General features: G+C 39.2%; 2 protein-coding genes across 3 annotated transcripts; both read left to right on the plus strand.

The window, feature by feature from the left end:
* Positions 1-3,353: 3,353 nt before the first annotated feature.
* LOC139642619 (C-type lectin domain family 4 member M-like) lies at positions 3,354-7,975 on the plus strand. Its single transcript, XM_071517545.1, has 7 exons — positions 3,354-3,473; positions 3,814-3,932; positions 4,279-4,377; positions 4,502-5,299; positions 6,104-6,246; positions 6,362-6,471; positions 6,645-7,975. The coding sequence occupies exons 2-7, from the start codon at positions 3,863-3,865 to the stop codon at positions 6,778-6,780; spliced, it is 1,356 nt and encodes a 451-aa protein (XP_071373646.1). The 5' UTR covers positions 3,354-3,473; positions 3,814-3,862; the 3' UTR covers positions 6,781-7,975.
* A 4,926-nt stretch (positions 7,976-12,901) lies between these two features.
* On the plus strand, positions 12,902-20,553 carry LOC139642616 (C-type lectin domain family 4 member M-like). Of its 2 annotated transcripts, none has more exons than XM_071517540.1 (7): positions 12,902-13,039; positions 15,444-15,596; positions 15,867-15,965; positions 16,078-16,875; positions 17,718-17,860; positions 17,976-18,085; positions 18,259-20,553. In XM_071517540.1, exons 2-7 carry the CDS (start codon positions 15,491-15,493, stop codon positions 18,392-18,394), a joined length of 1,392 nt encoding a protein of 463 aa, XP_071373641.1. In that variant the 5' UTR covers positions 12,902-13,039; positions 15,444-15,490; the 3' UTR covers positions 18,395-20,553. The 2 variants fall into 2 exon arrangements, with proteins under 2 accessions (XP_071373641.1, XP_071373642.1); XM_071517541.1 differs by having other exon boundaries at positions 12,917-13,039; positions 15,419-15,596.
* Positions 20,554-20,928: the final 375 nt, after the last annotated feature.

The raw sequence follows: 20,928 nt of genomic DNA on the forward strand, positions 1-20,928 counted from the left end.
ACTTTCAAAATAAAGATACAAAAGCAACTTCATACTCCTCACTTTTGCCACAGTAGTTCAGAACATACTATTAATTAATTCATTATTCAGTCCCTCCAGGAAATTGTGATTTTGCGATCACAATAATTAACGCAAATTGAAGAAATCGCCGCAATATTTGCGAGAGCTTGCAGTTTTGCAAAATTGCCGCAAATTGGAACCAGGATTGAATGCTGCTGCACCCCACGTGATAGTAAGGCTGGTGAGGACGAAAAGTCACCTATAGAGATAGTGAATGTTCTATTTAACAGATAAGAAGAAAACAAATCAAGGGCTGTTCCAGATATGTCAACCCACTTATTAAGCCTATCAAGGAGGGGAAGGTGATTCCTCTGCATCAGCATGCATTAAAATGTCATTGGTCCCTAAGAAGTGCTCCTTTGGTAGAGTTATGCTGGCGGAAGCCCCACTGAAGCGTCTCAAAAATGTTGTTTCGTTATACATCCAGGAGCTGTTGGAGGCCACTTTTTCTAGGACTTTTGAAGGGCAGCTTGGAAATGTTTTTTTTTTTAAGAGTACGACCAAGTGTAGGTCTTTTAGAATGGGCTGAATGCTGGAAATAATGAGGAAAAAAAAATATGCAACAGATGAGTTTAATTCTGCATTTAATTTTCACAGCAAAGCCTTGGGCCAGACCTGTTTCTGTGAGAATCATACTATGTAGTTTTTCCTATGGTAACTTCTCTTGACAGGCTCAAGATCCAAACCCCCTTTAAGCTTACATATACATGGTAGTTGAGGGAAGTGGAACTAGAAAATATAATTCAGTAGCATGAAAAGTGCTTACATCAGCCTAACAATCAGGGTGAGAACAATGGTAAAATGTCTGCCTTTTCCCCATTCACATGAACATATTGCATGTATACAGTATATCACAAATGTATCACAGAATGCAGGAAACTACAGTAAAACATCATGGATCATGGATTGTCATGGTGCTAGCATGTTTGGGAAATCAAGTGCAGCCTTTTAAGAGAGAATAAAGAACATTAAAGGAGGGGTATCATTTGCTTTTTCAGCAATTTGATATAATGACCTGGTGTCTATAAAACACATCTGTTAAGTTTTTTTTCAGTAAAAAAATCGTTTAGTTACAGCTTTAACTATTCACTTCCCAGTGTTTGTTTCCCACCTACAAGAAAATAGGTTGTTTTACATAAGCAGCTTCTTATGCTAAAGAGCTACTGCTCTGATTGGCCGGCCATTCTGGAAGGCCCGCCCTCCTCTTAGCGCTGATTGGTCGATTTCAGACAGTCCAGTGTCTACATAGACACTGGAGCAAAATCTGACTGTCTTGTACAAGGGGGCATGTTTTATAGTTGGTGACTGTGGGGAAACGGCATAGTATTAGGATTCAGTTTTTTTACTGTGATTACTTCACACCTCCAAGTACCAAAATCACAAGAAATACTAAGAATTGCCACATCCTAGGATACCCCCCCCTTTAAACTGTATAAGGCTATTTTGACTGAAACAGCATATTCAGCATTTCTGTGTTCTGTGAAAACTTCCTCATAATTGTTCATGTCACATTGAATCACTGATTGTGAAAGTGATGTTGCCAGTCCCTTTACATTACTCACATTATTTGAAATGAAACGGCTTTATCATCCTGATCTCTAACACACCATGGAGCACTGGTCTTCACCATGTGCCATCATGACCCAAGAGGTGGCAGGTTTCATTCAAACCAAACACACCAGCTGATTTCACTACTGAGTGGCTGAATTGCTGGCTGAAGGTGTGTGGTATCAGCAGGTACCGTGTTTGGTTGGAATAAAACCTGCATTTTCTTTGGTTATGATGGCACATGGGTGAAGACCATATGTCTTGGTTCTGACCTCAAGTCTTGAGGTCGAGACCAATTTTTATTCTTTAATGATGAATAAAAACTTAAAATCATTAATAAAATGGTGAATAAAAGTATTATTATCATTATTATTATTTTGCAAAAAGGATGACTTTACATGCTTCAGCTCGGTCACCTGACCTCTACCCGCTGCTGACATTTTCTCACACAGAGAATGGAATGACAAGCACACTTTCATACACACCAGTAATCATTCAGGGCCACTTCTTGCGTGTGTTTTCGTGAGAAAACTGTGTATCGCTCTGTCAGGGATCCCTGTAGGTGAGAGATCTTGTAATTTGTGAATCTCGTCTGCGCTTGATTGTGTAGTGTGCGCAGCACTACATCGACAAGACACAGATTACAAGAAAGAATGTTGTGTAATGTGTGCAGTACAGCGATTTGGCAATTTTCAAAGTTGTGTAATCTGCATTTAGCATAAAAGGTATTCTGCTGTTTGATTCAACTCGGTGACGAGTAGAGTTGGTGCAGGTGCATCAAACTATTATTTGACAGGATGCTGATATCTGTTTTTTGGAAAGAGCAAGTTCAGCATTTCTATGGTGAAATCGGAACTTACTCATATTTCTGAACCACTGATTGTGAAAGTGCCATTGCTGACCTCTTTGTATAATTACTGTATCTCAAACACACCATGGAGCAGTGGTCTTCACCCATGTGCAATCATGACCAAAGAGGAAGCAAGTCTTTATTTCAACAAAACACAGCAGTTGATTTCACGAGTTTCCCCTCTTTGGTTGAAGGTGTGTTAATCAGTGGTATGAGCAGGTACAGTGTTTGGATGCATTTCATTGGTTGGGTCAATCCATGTGCCATGGAGTATTGAAGCAAAGCTTCTCTCTTTTACCCAGGAAGGACAATTGGAGAGGAGCTTCTCGCCTGTGCACTTCTGTCAGCATAACAACAATAATCACAACACAAATTACGCACCACCAGTGTTGAGATCAATCTTCGCCTCACGGCAGGGACGGGCATCATCATCATCGTGTGCCATGGAGAGTCGAGACTATGCAGCTTTTCATTCCAACCATACACAGCAGCAGTTTTCATTGATTAACTTCAGAGATGGGGAAATAATCAGTGAAATCTATACTGCTTGGTTACAACAAAAACCTACGTGGCACATGGTTGCCTGTCCCTGCTCTTTATAAATTCTACCCATTCAGGGATAAATTCAGTAGTCTACATACAAATAGCCTTTTTAGGCTGTCTTTAGGCATAAGGACGCACACTCTCGTCCATCAGTACAACGGCTTTCCTACCAGCATCTACTGAAACACACAGATAATGTATATAGACAGAGGGTAAATAGGTGCAGGTATGCCTCTTGGACTGCCCCTGGCTCTCTCTCCGCCTCCTGACCAACCCTCAATTCCCGCCCCACTGGCCACAAGTATAAAGAAAATATCATGGATTCAAGGGTGGTATAACTGATGCTTTTGCAGGCTGAACTCTTCCAGTGGTTGAATCATTGAAACGTCACTGTTTCCTGGGATTGCTCAAGAGGAGTACCATTTTATTTCAAGTCCTTCTGCTGTATTTGTTATTATCTCTTCAAGCCCAGGTAAGATTTATGCAGGAACATTTATGATAAATGACACACTACAAGCTAAATTATAAACAATCAACAGGAAGGAGTGAAAGGGCCAGCACCCTGTCAATACACCTAGATGTAACAAAATGTTCTTGTGATGATGTTACATAAAATAATAAGAGCTGAGGAGAACAGATAGGAAGGATATATTTTCTTGAAGACATGAGCATACTGGGGCAAGTAGAGGAGGTAAGGATGTGAGAGGGGGATGCAATTCAAAGGAGATGTAAGAGGAGAGAGGTTGTAGTTAGATCGTTTAAAAATTCTGTCTGACTCAATATCACAAGTGAAATATTTTGTTGACTTGCAGAGATTTACCGTAATCTCGTGCTAGCAAGAGTGACTCTACGGTGACAACCATGGAGACTGATGACAGCCCAAATGGATATAAGCTCCTCACAGCGGGTGGCAGAAGGTTTCAATATTCAGGTAAAATGAGAGCTTCATTCCAAAAGGAGATCATGCATTTGTTAACGTTAACCTCACGGTGGAAATTTCTAAGTTGTTTGCCAATTCATGACTTTTCCAAGACCTTCAAAATAGCAGCAGAATCATGTATAACTCTGAAATAACAATGACTTAATTTCAGGTAATGTTTTTTCTTGAAATTTGTATTCTGTATAGCATTTTTGTAATTAAATAGTTCAATATCCTAGTCAATCACATTCACCCTGATGCTGACAATCCCACAAGTTCCTCAGATCACTTCATCTTTTTTTGTGGTTTTCTATTTCTATTTCTATTTTCTACATTTTTACTGCTTCCCGTGATTCAGTTCATGAGTTGAGAAAGAGCCCTTTCAGGCCTGCTGTAGTCTGTCTGGGGCTGCTGTGTGTTCTCCTGCTGGCTGGGATCATAGGCCAGGGAGTCCACCGTGAGTCTACCTTTCTATTTTCTTTGTCAAATATTCCAATGTTTTATCGAAGTTACCTGAGATGAGATCATTGGTGAGATCATTGATCCAGGACACGTTTATCAATATTTCACCTCTTCTGCAGATCGCAATGTAAAGAGAGACCAACAGAACAGCTACAATGCCATGACTAAAGAGAAAGACAACATACAGGAGAACCTGAAGACCACACTGAAAGACAAAAGGGAACTACAAGGCATCCAAACCCGGTTACAGAGCAATACCGATTACTTAACTAGACAGAGAGACCAATTACGGACCAATAACAATATTCTGACAAAAGAAAGAAACAATCTTAAAATTAGTGAAAGCCAGTTACGGACCAGTAACAATGCTTTAACAAAAGAGAGAGACCAGCTGAAAAACAGTCAAGGCCAATTGCAGACTAATAACGATGCCTTGACTAAAGCCAAAGACTTGTTACAAACAAGTTACAATTCAGCACTCAAACGGACAAATGAGTTACAGACCAATTACAACTCAGTGACCAAAGACAAGGACAATTTACAGAACAGATACAACAACCTGACCAGATCAAGAGAGCAGTTGCAGATTAGTTACAACTCCATGATTAAGGAAGTAGAGCAGTTACAGATCAGCCACAACTCCTCCACCAGTGAGAAAGACAAGTTGCAGAGCAGTCACAGCAACCTGACTAAGGAGAGAGACAATTTACAGGCCAGTTACAACTTACTTAAAAAAGGGACAGACCAGCTGCAGGCTAGTTATAATGCTTTGATTCAGGAACGAGACCAGCTACAGATCACTCACCACAACGCAACTGCGGAGAGAGACGAGTTAAAGACGAGATGCGACAACCTGACTGCCGAGAGAGACCAGTTACAGAAGGAAGTTGAGAGACTGAATGCAACGGTTATTAGAGGTAAGCAAAACAGAAATAAAATGAATGAATTCAGCATATTCAGCATAAAAGCATAGTTTGGATGTCTAACCCAGTGGTTCTCAACATGGGGTCCGGGGACCACCAGGGGTCCTTGAGGGGGTTCCAGGGGGGTCCACAGCAAATGGATGACTTGTTAAACTTCAGCATTATTTCATTTACAAGAAGTTAATAGTAATAGTTGAGAGCTCTGCTTTCAGAACATTGTCTAGGTTAGGCTTGGATTGCAATCTGTCCTTGGATGTTCATTATTTCTATCCCTCACCATTACTATTCTTTCAACAAAGAAGGAACACACAGAGCAATTTTGCATTGGGAGGTCTTAATGGTGATAAACGTTTAGGCTAAAATTTGGCTACATGTAGTGGTTCAAAGTGAAAGTTCTCTTTATGACATAAACAAAGCGTCATCTTGTACATAAAGACTTCTCTGGTACATATCTTTGATATTCAGCTACAGCTGTATATGTGTTGTTTAAATATTTAATAATGCATTTACTGCTTGATCTAAACCTGGGCTATACGAGAGCTAAAGCATAGACACAACATTGAAATCATGTCTAGTGCTCAGTGGGAAGGTGTAATCACTGAGAAAGGTGGGCTGCTCTGCTCCACTCTTAGCATGTTCAGCAAAAGTAAAATGTCACTTTGCTGACAATGTCATTTGGTGAAAAACTAATCAGTCAACCATCAAAAATGAGTAAAAAAATTGTGATACTCCAAAAGGCTGGTAGGGAGCACTGACTCACTATCTACTTATTGATCGATGTATATATTAAATTTACAGATAAGACCTGTCTTCCTGGCTGGAAGAAGTTTCAGAATAGCTGCTACTTCACTTCTACTGTCCGTAAATCCTGGACCAGGAGCAGACAGGACTGTCAAAGCAATGGGGCAGACCTGGCAATCATCAACAGCCCAGAAGAAATGGTGTGTATATCTGTGTGCGCTTGCATTTATATGTATGTGTGCAAGTATGTGTTGCTGTGCGCTTGTTCACATAAATTTGGTTGATGTTTTGAATTTTATCTCTCTTCCCTCTAAGTTATTCATCAATGGTTTGTATCAAGATGGGGAGGAAATCTGGATTGGCTTGAGTGACGTAGGAGTAGAAGGAGACTGGAAGTGGGTGGACGGGACGTCACTGACCACAGCGTAAGAGACTGAACTCATACCTCTGCATGATATTGAAAAAAACCCCCCAAGAACTGTTTGTCTTGCCACCATTCATGAATTCATATCCTCTTTGTTGATTTCAATCGTCCAGGAATTGGTAAAGTCATGGAAACAACAATTAATCTCCTTTTGAATGTCTCTCTGTACTGCAGGTACTGGGGCGATGACCAGCCCAACAGCTGGAATGGAAACCAGGACTGTGTGGAATTCTGGCGCCGTCAAACAAGGAAAGGGGTTTGGAACGATGACTCATGTGACGAAGACCAAAAATGGATCTGCGAGATGTAGATTTCTTATATAGAATGGCCTTAAAGCTAACCTTTCTGGTCAGTGTATGGTAGGTCAGAAATCTTATTCAACCTCAGTTTCAGGGTAGATCTAATATCACTGTGACGTGTGTTAGGGGAAAAAATCGCACATTAGGATCTGTTCTTTTACCAAATTACACACAAACCTAAAGCATTGTTGACATTGAGAACTAAAATTTATGTTGTGATGAGTAACTTTGGAACTTGGATTTGTTAAAATTTTAATTTACCAGTTGGCCCTGCTGCTGCTAGAGCAGATGGGCTGAGAGAGGCTAATTATCACATTAGCATTGTACTGAGATTTTCAAGGATACATTATGTACAGTTTATACCTGTTAGCATTATACCTGATTCCAGTCTCACATTAGTAGATATTGGAGCTATTCTGTATGGGATACACTGAAATAAGACAACTATCAACTAATGTGGCATTTTTAACAAATAAATATTTTTTTACAGATCAGTCTACCCAGGTGGGGAAAGTGTCAGATTAAGTCACACTCATTTGCTACTGTGATTGGTTGAGGATGATCCAATGACAAAGGGCGCAATGGCGCTCTCATTAATGGATTCCCAGCCAGAGGAGTGACATAGCAGCTGTGGCATTTGTACCTGTTTTAAAGTCACAATAAAACAGCGTTTTTGAGAGCATCTTGCTCTTTTGATGTGTTTCCTGTTGAAACAGGATTTTGGGCCAGGACATAACGTGGGGAGGGATCATTCGACAGTGTAAACCAATGGGATATCAGCTCAGGAAAGAGGGGCGGAGGAGCGTGATTGTTCAAAAATATGTGATGGTATTGCTTGGAATTTTTATTCTGCCTACTGGTATGGCAGGAGGTAACCATTCAAAATACATTGTTTTCCAGTATGGATTTTGATATGAAAATACAAGAAAAGAAAAATGTTGAACATTTTTGGCATTTATTGGTAAATAGCTATATATTATAGCATGAAAAATCAGCTAATAAGGAGATAATAAAGTGGACAAACAATTGCTGAGTAGCTGCTGCTGGCTAATGTGGAGGAATTGTGGATATAAGCTGTGTGCCACTAGGCCTGTAGGTGTCACTGCAGGATGGTTGTATGTAAGTTTCCACTTCATAGTACTTCGCTCTTTCCAGAGCAAAGCATTGATACCTTTCTCCCGTGCATGTAAAATAAAAGCTCAATCAACAGCAGTCAAGTGAGTTTGTTTATTGAAGAAATTCCACAACAGTATCTATGCGCTCAGTTACTGCAGTACATTCTGCCCTTGCTGCTCATCATGTGACCGGGAGGGGACGGTAAGTTTGCCCATTGTGTGTGGCTGACATTAATTCAGGGGGAGTGGACTCCAGAAAGTAATTATGCATATGCTATATGTATTAAGAACCATTCAATTAATGTTTTTCTTACTGGAAATTGACATGTGTGGCAAATGGCTGTGTTGCATGGTAGTCACATTGCAATGCAATAGATTTCCGCCCCCCGTTATTTTGCAACCTCAATTTCAGTTTAAGAGAAGTGTTTATTGTATAGGATGAATGACAAGTCGTTGATGCATTAGTGCAAATTATTACACTGTTTTGTTAAATACTCACACATTGGCCATACCTTTTAAGGTCTGTTATTTCTATTTCTGATTTCTAAAATATCTTGAATATTTTCTTGCTCTTTAACTATCTACTAACACTCATGTGCTCAGGTGCTTCAGTCATGCATACAAATACAAAGAATGATTGATTATAAATAAAACAATTCACCTTGTATTTCTTGTGCTACTAGTGTGATGAATCACTGCAAAAAAGAGCAAGCAGGGTTTACTAATGTTGGTTCGGTTAAGTGTTACTTGTAAAAAGGGTAGGAGAGTAACTGATTAGGCCTACATGTAATGACATTACAATGGTCTGATAAAAAGAGTAACTAATGAACAATAAAGTATTATTGACAATAAAGTATTATTATCATCATCATTATCATAATCTGTTACAGGCACTGCAAAAGCAGTAATTAATAAGATTACATACAGTCTTGTAAATGAATGATTGAATAATTAATAACAGATGAAGTGAATACTTGCTATTGGATTACTTTGTCGGATTCCTCTGAAACATATTTTAAGGGAAAAAGCAAAGATTTCGAATTAGAATACATTTCTTAATTGCTCATGCTATGAGTTTGTGAGCCAATGCAATGCAAAAGATATCAGATTTCATGGGATTGACTGTCCCAGTGGATTAAGTTTGTGATTACAATGATAAGCACGCATTTGGTTAACTGTAAGGACTACATGTTGAAAAGAAGTGCAGTGTAGTGAAGATAATGTACAGAATTTTATCTTGGTGATATTGGTGCCGAGACATATTGACAATTCACAGTCCCACAGTGCATAGTGACACAGATACAACACAGGTAACATGACATTACATACAGCACAAAGGGACAGTGCAATACATAATGTGGACAGCGTAGTATTGGAGAAAATAAAAAGCAAAGGCTGACCTTTTCCAACCATAGATGTTGATTGTCAAATTATGTATTGAAAAAATAAAATTAGAACTGATGACTTTTTAAATATAATTTTTTAGAATATAATAGGCCCTGACGGTTCCCCTCGCGGTGCGCGTGCGTTCACGTTCACTGTGAACGCCAACGTGCACTCTGGGTATGACAGCCGCTGAGAATCTGAAACGTAATGAAAGATAAATGTGGAATTTGGAGGGGCAGGTGTCTTTCCTGTAGGGACTGTGAAGAATATGAGCCCGGACACGACACAAACCCAGGTGGGTATTGTGGCTGTCCACCGGGAGCACATGTCCGTACTGCTGATGAGTCGAGCGTGAGGTCCAATGAGCTTAAGGTTAAGGGTGGGAGATACCAAGTTTAGTGAGTCCTGTTACCATACAGCGGTAAAACACATATTTTGAAAAGAAAAAACGTATTTAAAAGGCAAAATAAAAAAACATAAGTCCCTCCCTGTTGCTTAAAAAATTATTTGACATGCCTCCCCCATTTTGCACCCCCCCCTCTCAAAAATAACAAACAGTCACTAATGGCATGTTCAAGAGTGTGTTTGCAAAGGTTCCAATAAATCAGCAACACATTCAGCCATCTTGATTGGTGGAGAAGTGATGTGATAAAGCTGTCATTCACCTTAGTGCTCCCTCACCACACCCTTCTCTTGTACACAATACCCACAAAAATAAAGCCAAAAACATTTGAATGACTGAAAAAAGATGCGAGTCATTAAAAAAAATGTGAATTAATGAAAAAATGACATTGTGAGTAAAAGTAGAAAAATCAAAAACTGAACATCAACCTGTCAAACTTTTGTTTTCAGTTGCTACTTTCAGACCGTTTTCAGTTTCACTTTCAAAATAAAGATACAAAAGCAACTTCATACCCCTCACTTTTGCCACAGTAGTTCAGAACATACTATTAATTAATTCATTATTCAGTCCCTCCAGGAAATTGTGATTTTGCGAGAGCTTGCAGTTTTGCAAAATTGCCGCAACTTTTCCCGCATGAAATGACCAAATCAACAGACCGCTTGTGATTTGGACCAATTGTCGCATTTCGTGTCGTGGTAACTTACGTCATCGCAGCGCGCATTCAGGTGGAAGATGAACAAAGTATCACCTGCCAACAAAGATTACTGCCATAGACCGTGCAAAACAAAACATACTGTCACGAGTGCTGCAAGAATTGCCTGATATCAGACAGAATTGTCAACTCGTTACACTCCATTTCCATCTTCAGTATGACATTGCCTCCACTCTTACCAATCTCCATGGGGGAGGGGGATTCGCTAACCACATGGTTGCCCACACATGTCCTATGGGAAGTATACAGGGAGAAACAAATTGGAACCAGGATTGAATGCTGCTGCACCCCACGTGATAGTAAGGCTGGTGAGGACGAAAAGTCACCTATAGAGATAGTGAATGTTCTATTTAACAGATAAGAAGAAAACAAATCAAGGGCTGTTCCAGATATGTCAACCCACTTATTAAGCCTATCAAGGAGGAGAAGGTGATTCCTCTGCATCAGCATGCATTAAAATGTCATTGGTCCCTAAGAAGTGCTCCTTTGGTAGAGTTATGCTGGCGGAAGCCCCACTGAAGCGTCTCAAAAATGTTGTTTCGTTATATATCCAGGAGCTGTTGGAGGCCACTTTTTCTAGGACTTTTGAAATGAAGGGCAGCTTGGAAATTGTTTTCTTTTTTAAGAGTAGGACCAAGTGTAGGTCTTTTAGAATGGGCTGAATGCTGGAAATAATGAGAAAAACATTTTTATGCAACAGATGAGTTTAATTCTGAATTTAAATTTCACAGCAAAGCCTTGGGCCAGACCTGTTTCTGTGAGAATCATACTATGTAGTTTTTCCTATGGTAACTTCTCTTGACAGGCTTAAGATCCAAACCCCCTTTAAGCTTACAGTTAGTTGAGGGAAGTGGAACTAGAAAATATAATTCAGTTGCATGAAAAGTGCTTACATCAGCCTAACAATCAGGGTGAGAACAACGGTAAAATGTCTGCCTTTTCCCCATTCACATGAACATATTGCATGTATACAGTATATCACAAATCACAGAATGCAGGAAATCCAGCCAGCAACTACAGTAAAAAATCATGGATCATGGATTGTCATGGTGCTAGCATGTTTGGGAAATCAAGTGCAGCCCTTTAAGAGAGAATAAAGAACATTAAATTGTTTAAGGCTATGCTGACTGAAACTGCATATTCAGCATTTCTGTGTTCTGTGAAACCTAAACTTCCTCATAATTTTTCATGTCACATTGAACCACTGATTGTGAAAGTGACATTGCCAGTCTCTTTACATTACTCACATTATTATATCCCCGAAATGCGAGTTACAGGGATATTATGGATTCACCCCACCTGCCGTCTCATCCGCAGCCACCTCGTCCGCAGTCTCCTCCACCGCTGGGACCGCCGCAGATCTTTTGTGTGAACTCGATAACTTGAACAGTTTTTATAAGAATCTTTTCAAATTTAGTATGGACACTGATGACCCCTAGAGGAAGAACTGTATTGATTTTGATTATTGTGTTCACACGAAGGATCTGTAGCGGACGCGGTGGAGGAGGACGTGGCGGCAGATGCAGCGGCAGGTGGGGTGAATCCATAATATCCTTGAAACTTATTTCAGGGATATAATTACACACCTCCGGTGTTGAGATCAATCTTCAGCTCACGGCAGGGGAGGGCAACCATGTGCCATGGAAAGTCGCGATCGGGTTTACTGATGCACTTTGTACAGGTTAGGTGGACATGTGTACCAAGTTTCATGTAAATCGGACAAATGGTGTGGGAGATACAGCCCTTTAAACTTTTTATTTTTGACCTTTAATTATAGCGCCACCATCAGGCCGATGGAGGTCATATTTCTTGTGGGTCTAATTGAAGCCATACTAGACCGTAGAAGTTTCATGGCTCTAGCATTTACCATCTCATGGGAAATTGAGCCCAAATAGAAAAACAATAATAATTAAAAAAAAGTAACAGTACAAAATGTATTAATTAATTTATTAATAATGATCACAGAAAGTGCAAATTTCATACAAATCTCCATAATTGCCTGAACAATTCTCTTGACAAATTTCAATACAATATAATGTACCATTGGTGAGATATGGGTCCAAATAGCATGGAGATTAATTTAATAAGTTAATTAATAATAGTTATTATAATCATAAACATATGAAAATCAACGGACGCGGCGGCCGTGGACGTGGTGGCGGGTGGGGTGAATCCATAATATCCCCAAAACTTATTTTGGGGATATAATTACACACCTCTGGTGTTGAAATCAATCTTCAGCTCACGGCAGGGGTGGACAACCATGTGCCATCGAGAGCCGCGATCAGGTTTACTGACGCCCTCGTCCGTAAATGCAACAGCTTTCCTATCAGCATCTACTGAAACACACAGATAATGTATATAGACAGAGGGTAAATGGGTGCAGGTATGCCTCTTGGACTGCCCCATGCTCTCTCTCTGCCTCCTGACCAACCCCCAATTCCCGCCCCACTGGCCACAAGTATAAAGAAAATATCACAAGGATGCAGGGGTGGTGTAACATGACACACAAAACCAGTGCTTCTGCAGGCTGAACTCCAGAGGTCGAATCACTGAAACATCCATGATTAACTGTTTCTTGGGATTGCTCAAGAGGATTACCATTTTATTTCCAGTTGTTTTGCTGTATTTGTTATTATCTCTAGCAAGCCCAGGTAAGACTTACTTTATTTTTCAACTTACATTCACAGTATACTTTAGGCCTTTATCTGACATCCTTATGCAGGAAAATGTATGATGAGTGACACACTACAAGCCAAATAAATTCTGAGATTACAAATTTTTGTAAGCAATCGACAGGAAGGATTGAAAGGATCAGCACCCTGTCTCTACACCTAGATGTAATAAAATGTTCCTGTGATGGTGAAAGTGTTAGGTAAAATTTCTTTCTTTGAGACATGCGCATACTGGGGCAAGTTGAGGAGGTAAATAAGTGAGAGGGGGATGCAATTCAAAGGAGATGTAAGAGGAGAGAGGCTGTAGTTGGAGTTTAAAAAATCTGGTAACACCATAATAAGGTTGTATTACAGTTTTTTCTGATTGCTTAGGCGCTATCTTTGAAACTATAGGCTATTTTTGCAAAACTAAGGCTGGGTATTGGCAAGGACCTCATGATACGATACGATCACGATACAATTGTATCATGATACATTGCGATACGATACATATTGCGATACATTGCAATACTCTACATAATTTACTGAAAATTTAAAAATAGAGCTGAAAATACAACTTGCTGTGTACCACCTGGGTAGTCTAATATGTACATCACATCATATTGATAACTCAGTGGACAAATTGAGTCACAACTATTTAATTCAAAGGGATTTGAGGGAAATTTAAGCATTTTACATTTTTTTTTAATGTATCGATACGAGGGGCTGGAAAATTGATACAGCATCATGGAAAAAGATATTGCAATGCACAGCCCTAATACACACAGGTATCCAAATGTGTAAAGTATGGATGTGTATTCTGAACATAACACACTATCAATACAAATAAGGGGAATTTTTTTATTTTTTTCTCTCAAAATGTTCTACAGTAACACTCCTCAAACAACAAAAGTGCAGTAGAAGAAAACAAAAACATTTGTGCTTGAAAAAAAAAGAACAGAAAAAAATAGGCTAAATCTCGCCTTCTTTTGGGTGTAGCCATAAGTTTACAGTGTTGCTAGAAGTGTGTTATTACTGTAAATTGCAAACTGAGTGTAAAGCAGTGAGTTGTGTTTACAGTTTTGCAAAAAGTGTGTTATAAAATTACAAACTGAGTGTAAAGCAGAGAATGTGCATTCAGTTTGGCACACTTGGTAAATGCATTGGCTACAAGTGTTAATGGTTTCAGAGAGAGTGCTTCAAGAATCACTGTTAGTGTTTAAGCATTCAGAAAAAACTGTAACAGTTTCCTGGTGATTACTAGACATTACAGTTTTTTCTGATTGCTTAGGCACTATCTTTGAAACTATAGGCTATTTTTGCAAAACTCTACACACTAACCACAAAACCTTACACCAAACCAGCAAAACATTATACATCTCTTGCAAAAACAAACAATTCTTGCAAAACTCTTCAAACTCTTTTAAAAATTGTGTTTTTGCGTCAATACAGTACACACAAACCATCATTTGAATAAACACACAAAGCACCAACTATGCACTGATAGTATAAATGAAAAACACTTGTGGCTTTTGCTTTTTCTGTGTGCAGGGCATAGCAGTTTGCAATAAAGTTTTGTCATACATGTAGTAAACACACATACACACAGGTATCCAAATATGTAACGTATGGATGTGTATTCCAAACATAACACACTATCAATACAAATAAGGGGAAAACGTTTTTTTTTTTTTCTCAAAATGTTCTACAGTAACACTCCTCAAACAACAAAAGCGCAGTAGAAGAAAACAAAAACATTTGTGCTAGAAACAGAACAGAACAGAAAAAAATATCCATAAGTTTACAGTGTTGCTAGAAGTGTGTAAATTGCAAACTGAGTGTAAAGCAGTGAGTTGTGTTTACAGTTTTGCAAAAAGTGTGTTATAAAATTACAAACTGAGTGTAAAGCAGTGAGTTGTGTTTACAGTTTTGCAAAAAATGTGTTATAAAATTACAAACTGAGTGTAAAGCAGAGAATGTGCATTCAGTTTGGCACACTAAATGCATTGGCTACAAGTGTGAATGGTTTCAGAGATAGTGCTTCAAGAATCACTGTTAGTGTTTAAGCATTCAGAAAAAACTGTAATCAATGTTTGTTAACTCTTAAATAACCCATTTCACATTACCTACTGTAAAGTGACAGCTCTTTATGCCTTACCAATGCCTTACAAGTTCATGTGAAACATTTATTAAGGTAACTCTGGCAATGATGCATCAAGTTGGTCAAGTTTAATTACTGCATTTACAAATGCATTTGTTAATTACTTAGTTAACATGTATTAATTCCTTAGTTAAGCACTTAGTAAATACATTAACTCATGTAAGTTAATACAACCTTATTATAAAGTGTTACCAAAATTCTGTCTGACTCCATTTCAGAAGGGAAATATTTTGTTTACACTAGGTCCGGTAAGACTTTGATGAGGTCAAACCCATGAAGCAGATGCAGAGATGGTTGCCAGCAAGAGTGACTCTATGATGACAACCATGGACATTGATGACGGTCGAAATGGCTATAAGCTCCTTACAGCAGATGGCAGCAGGTTTCAATATTCAGGTAAAAAAATGAGGGCTTCATTCCAAAAGGAGATAGCCACCATGCTTTTGTGAAAGTTAATCTCACTGTGGAAATGTCTAAGTTGTTTGCCAATTCAAGACTTTTTCAGGACCTTCAAATAGCAACAGAATCATATATACTTGGTGCATTTTGCAATGAAACCGTTCAATATCCTAGTCAGCCACATTTACCATCATGCTGACAAAACCACAAGTTCCTGAGATCACTTCATCTTTTTTTTTTACATTTCTTCTGCTTCCTGGGATTCAGTTCATGAGTTGAGAAAGCGCCCTCTCAGGCCTGTTGCAGTCTGTCTGGGGCTGCTGTGTGTTCTCCTGCTGGCTGGGATCATAGGCCAGGGAGTCCACTGTGAGTCTACCTTTCTATTTTCTTTGTCAAATATTCTAATGTTTTTTAGAAGTTACCTGAGATGAGATCATTGATCCAGGACACGTTTATCAATATCTCACCTCTTCTGCAGATCGCAATGTAAAGAGAGACCAACAGAACAGCTACAATGCCATGACTAAAGAGAAAGACAACATACAGGAGAACCTGAAGACCACACTGAAAGACAAAAGGGAACTACAAGGCATCCAAACCCGGTTACAGAGCAATACCGATTACTTAACTAGACAGAGAGACCAATTACGGACCAATAACAATATTCTGACAAAAGAAAGAAACAATCTTAAAATTAGTGAAAGCCAGTTACGGACCAGTAACAATGCTTTAACAAAAGAGAGAGACCAGCTGAAAAACAGTCAAGGCCAATTGCAGACTAATAACGATGCCTTGACTAAAGCCAAAGACTTGTTACAAACAAGTTACAATTCAGTAATCAAACGGACAAATGAGTTACAGACAAATTACAACTCAGTGACCAAAGACAAGGACAATTTACAGAACAGATACAACAACCTGACTAGATCAAGAGAGCAGTTGCAGATTAGTTACAACTCCATGATTAAGGAAGTAGAGCAGTTACAGATCAGCCACAACTCCTCCACCAGTGAGAAAGACAAGTTACAGAGCAGTCACAACAACCTGACTAAGGAGAGAGAAAATTTACAGGCCAGTTACAACTTACTTAAAAAAGGGACAGACCAGCTGCAGGCTAGTTATAATGCTTTGATTCAGGAACGAGACCAGCTACAGATCAGTTACAACAATGCAACTGCGGAGAGAGACAAGTTAAAGATGAGTTGCGACAACCTGACTGCAGAGAGAGACCAGTTACAGAGGGAAGTTGAGAGACTGAATGCAACGGTTATTAGAGGTAAGCAAAAGGAAACAGAAATACAAGAATGAATTCAGCATAATTCACCCAAATGGTTCCTTGTCTGGGAAAAAGCATAGTTTGTTTGGAGTTAAGGAAAAGCAATGCATACTTCTGTAATAGTTGAGAGCTCTCCTTTCAGAACGTTGTCTAGGTTAGGCTTGGATTGCAATCCGGCCTTGGATGTTATTCTTTCAACAATGAAGGAAGGTGTATTATGAGAAAGGTGGGCTGCTCTGCTCCACTCTTAACACACAGCACAAATTAAAAGTCATGTTTGCTGACAATTCCATTTGGTGAAAAACAAATCAATAAAGGTATACACTTTTTGACCATGAGGAACCATCAAAAACTATTTAAAAAATGGAAATACTCCAAAATGATGGTAGGGAGCACTGACTTGTTCTCATTATCTACTTATTGATCAATGTATATATTAAATTTACAGATAGAACTTGTCTTCCTGGCTAGCAAAAGTTTCAGAATAGCTGCTACTTCACTTCTACTGTCCGTAAATCCTGGATCCAGAGCAGACAGAATGTATTTACTGCTTGATCTAAACCTGGGCTATACGAGAGCTAAAGCATAGACACAACACTGAAATCATGTCTAGTGCTCAGTGGGAAGGTGTAATCACTGAGAAAGGTGGGCTGCTCTCCTCCACTCTTAGCATGTTCAGCAAAAGTAAAATGTCACTTTGCTGACAATGTCATTTGGTGAAAAACTAATCAGTCAACCATCAAAAATGAGTAAAAAAATTTTAATACTACAAAAGGATGGTAGGGAGCACTGACTTGTTCTCACTATCTACTTATTGATCGATGTATATATTAAATTTACAGATAAGACCTGTCTTCCTGGCTGGAAGAAGTTTCAGAATAGCTGCTACTTCACTTCTACTGTCCGTAATTCCTGGATCCAGAGCAGACAGGACTGTCAAAGCAATGGGGCAGACCTGGCAATCATCAACAGCCCAGAAGAAATGGTGTGTATATCTGTGTGCGCTTGCATTTATATGTATGTGTGCAAGTATGTGTTGCTGTGCGCTTGTTCACGTAAATTTGGTTGATGTTTTGAATTTTATCTCTCTTCCCTCTAAGTCATTCATCAATGGTTTGTTTGGAGATGGGGAGGAAATCTGGATTGGCTTGAGTGACGTAGGAGTAGAAGGAGACTGGAAGTGGGTGGACGGGACGTCACTGACCACAGCGTAAGAGACTGAACTCATACCTCTGCATGATATTGAAAAAAAAACCCCAAGAACTGTTTGTTTTGCCACCATTCATGAATTCATATCCTCTTTGTTGATTTCAATCGTCCAGGAATTGGTAAAGTCATGGAAACAACAATTAATCTCCTTTTGAATGTCTCTCTGTACTGCAGGTACTGGGGCGACGACCAGCCCAACAGCTGGAATGGAAACCAGGACTGTGTGGAATTCTGGTACCGTCAAACAGGGAAAGGGGTTTGGAACGATGACTCATGTGACAAAGACCAAAAATGGATCTGCGAGATGTAGATTTCCTATATAGAATGGCCTTATAGCTAACCTTTCTGGTTCAGTGTATGGTAGGTCAGAAATCTTATTCAACCTCAGTTTCAGAGTAGAACAAATATCACTGTGACGTGTGTTAGGGGAAAAAATCGCACATTAGGATCAGCTCTCAGTGTATTGGTGTTAATGGCAAAATAAGGCCAACTGAAGCAAACATCTTCTTTTCAGAGGAGCAGATAGCTGTTCCTTGTTGTATTTGACCAAATTACACACAAACCTAAAGCATTGTTGACATTTAGAACTAAAATTTATGTTGTGATGAGTAACTTTGGAACTTGGATTTGTAAAAAGTTTAATTTACCAGTTGGCCCTGCTGCTGCTAGAGCAGATGGGCTGAGAGAGGCTAATTATCACATTAGCATTGTACTGAGATTTTCAAGGATACATTATGTACAGTTTATACCTGTTAGCATTATACCTGATTCCAGTCTCACATTAGTAGATATTGGAGCTATCGTTCTGTATGGGATACACTGAAATAAGACAACTATCAACTAACTGTGGCATTTTTAACAAATAAATAATTTTTTACAGATCAGTCTACCCAGGTGGAGAAAGTGTCAGATTATGTCACACTCATTTGCTACTGTGATTGGTTGAGGATGATCCAATGACAAAGGGCACAATGGCGCTCTCATTAATGGATTCCCAGTCAGGGAGTGACATAGCAGCTGTGGCATTTGTACCCGTTTTAAAGTCACAATAAAACAGCATTTTTGAGAGCATCTTGCTCTCTTGATGTGTTTCCTGTTGAAACAGGATTTTGGGCCAGGACATAACGTGGGGAGGGATCATTCGACAGTGTAAACCAATGGGATATCAGCTCAGGAAAGAGGGGTGGAGGAGCGTGATTGTTCAAAAATATGTGATGGTATTGCTTGGAATTTTTATTCTGCCTACTGGTATGGCAGGAGGTAACCATTCAAAATACATTGTTTTCCAGTATGGATTTTGATATGAAAATACAAGAAAATAAACATTTTGAACACTGGAGACTTTTACTCACTACATTTCAAAAGAAAAATCTGTATTTTCTACTCACTTCAAAACAGACTTGTTACTCTTGGGAAATCATCAACTGATTTTGTAAAAGAAATGTATTTTGTGCATCAGACAGCTTCCATCCCGGAAGCAGCTAATAAAGAGCCAAATAGGTTTGGCTGCTTGTTCAGCAAAGTGACACCACAAAGGAAGGAAAGGGACAGAGAGAGAAGCAACACGAAGAAGAGAGAAGCAACAAGAGAGAGATCATAGTTAATTCAGCTGCTAGAATTAACGTTAGTGATTTGAGCTGCAGACTATTTCTCATCTGGGATTCAGAGGAACTCTCAACAGAGAACCAGTTTATTTCATTAGAAATTACTTTTAGAGAACGACTTTTACTTTTATTCTTTAAGTAAATTTAACACCATGTACTTTTATACTTTGACTTGAGTAAAGGATTTGAAATGGTACTTCAACTTCTACCAGAGTATATTTTTAGATGAGTATTTGCACTTTTACTTGAGTAGGGAATTTGTGTACTTCTACCACCTCTGATATTATAGCATGAAAAATCAGCTAATAATGAGATAATAAAGTGGACATACAATTGTTGAGTAGCTGCTGCTGGCTAATGTGGAGGAATTGTAAGCTGTGTGCCACTAGGCCTGTAGGTGTCACTGCAGGCTGGTTGTATGTAAGTTTCCACTTCTTGCTACTTAGCTCCTCCCACAGCAAAGCTTAAATACCTGTAGGTATCCAGTGTCCACTGTGAAGAATCATTTCACTGCTAGTGTGATGACCTTTCTCCCGTACATGTAAAATAAAAGCATAATCAGCAGCAGTCAAGTGAGTTTGTTTATTGAAGAAATTCCACAACAGTATCTATGTGCTCAAATACTGCAATACATTTTGCCCTTGAATTAGTATTAGTAAACAGCTCAACTCTCGGGCTCTAAAAACCAAAGACCAAGTCCGAAATCTTGGCGTTATAACACACTCAGATCTCACTTTCACCAGCCATATCAAAGCAATCACTATAACAGCCTTCTATCACCTTATATAGCCAGAATCAAGGGTTTGGTTTCCCAAAATGACCAAGAGAAGCTCATCCATGCTTTTATTTCCAGTAGGGTGGACTATTGTAATGGTCTCTTAACTGGTCTTCCTAAAAAGACCATTAAACAGCTGCAGCTTATTCAGAATGCTGCTGCTAGAGTTGTATCCAGGAGAACAGAGCACATTACTCCAGTTCTAAAATCTTTACATTGGCTTCCAGTTAGTTACAGAATAGATTTTAAAGTGCTGCTACTAGTCTATAAATCACTGAATGGTCTGGGCCCAGAATACATCTCTGATATGCTTAAGGAATATAAACCGAGTAGGGCTCTTAGATCCATGGACTCAGGTCAGCTAGTACAGCCCAGAGCCCAAACTAAACATGGTGAAGCAGCATTTAGCTGTGTCAGAAGATCTTAGACGTGCCCCAAATGTAGCAATTTTTAAATCCAGGTTAA

This window comes from Centroberyx affinis, unplaced genomic scaffold, assembly GCF_046629955.1.
Source record: "Centroberyx affinis isolate AG114_WGS23_722 - 3 ecotype Tasmania unplaced genomic scaffold, CSIRO-AGI_Caff_v1 ptg000501l_1, whole genome shotgun sequence".
In the NCBI taxonomy this organism is placed as follows: domain Eukaryota; kingdom Metazoa; phylum Chordata; class Actinopteri; order Beryciformes; family Berycidae; genus Centroberyx; species Centroberyx affinis.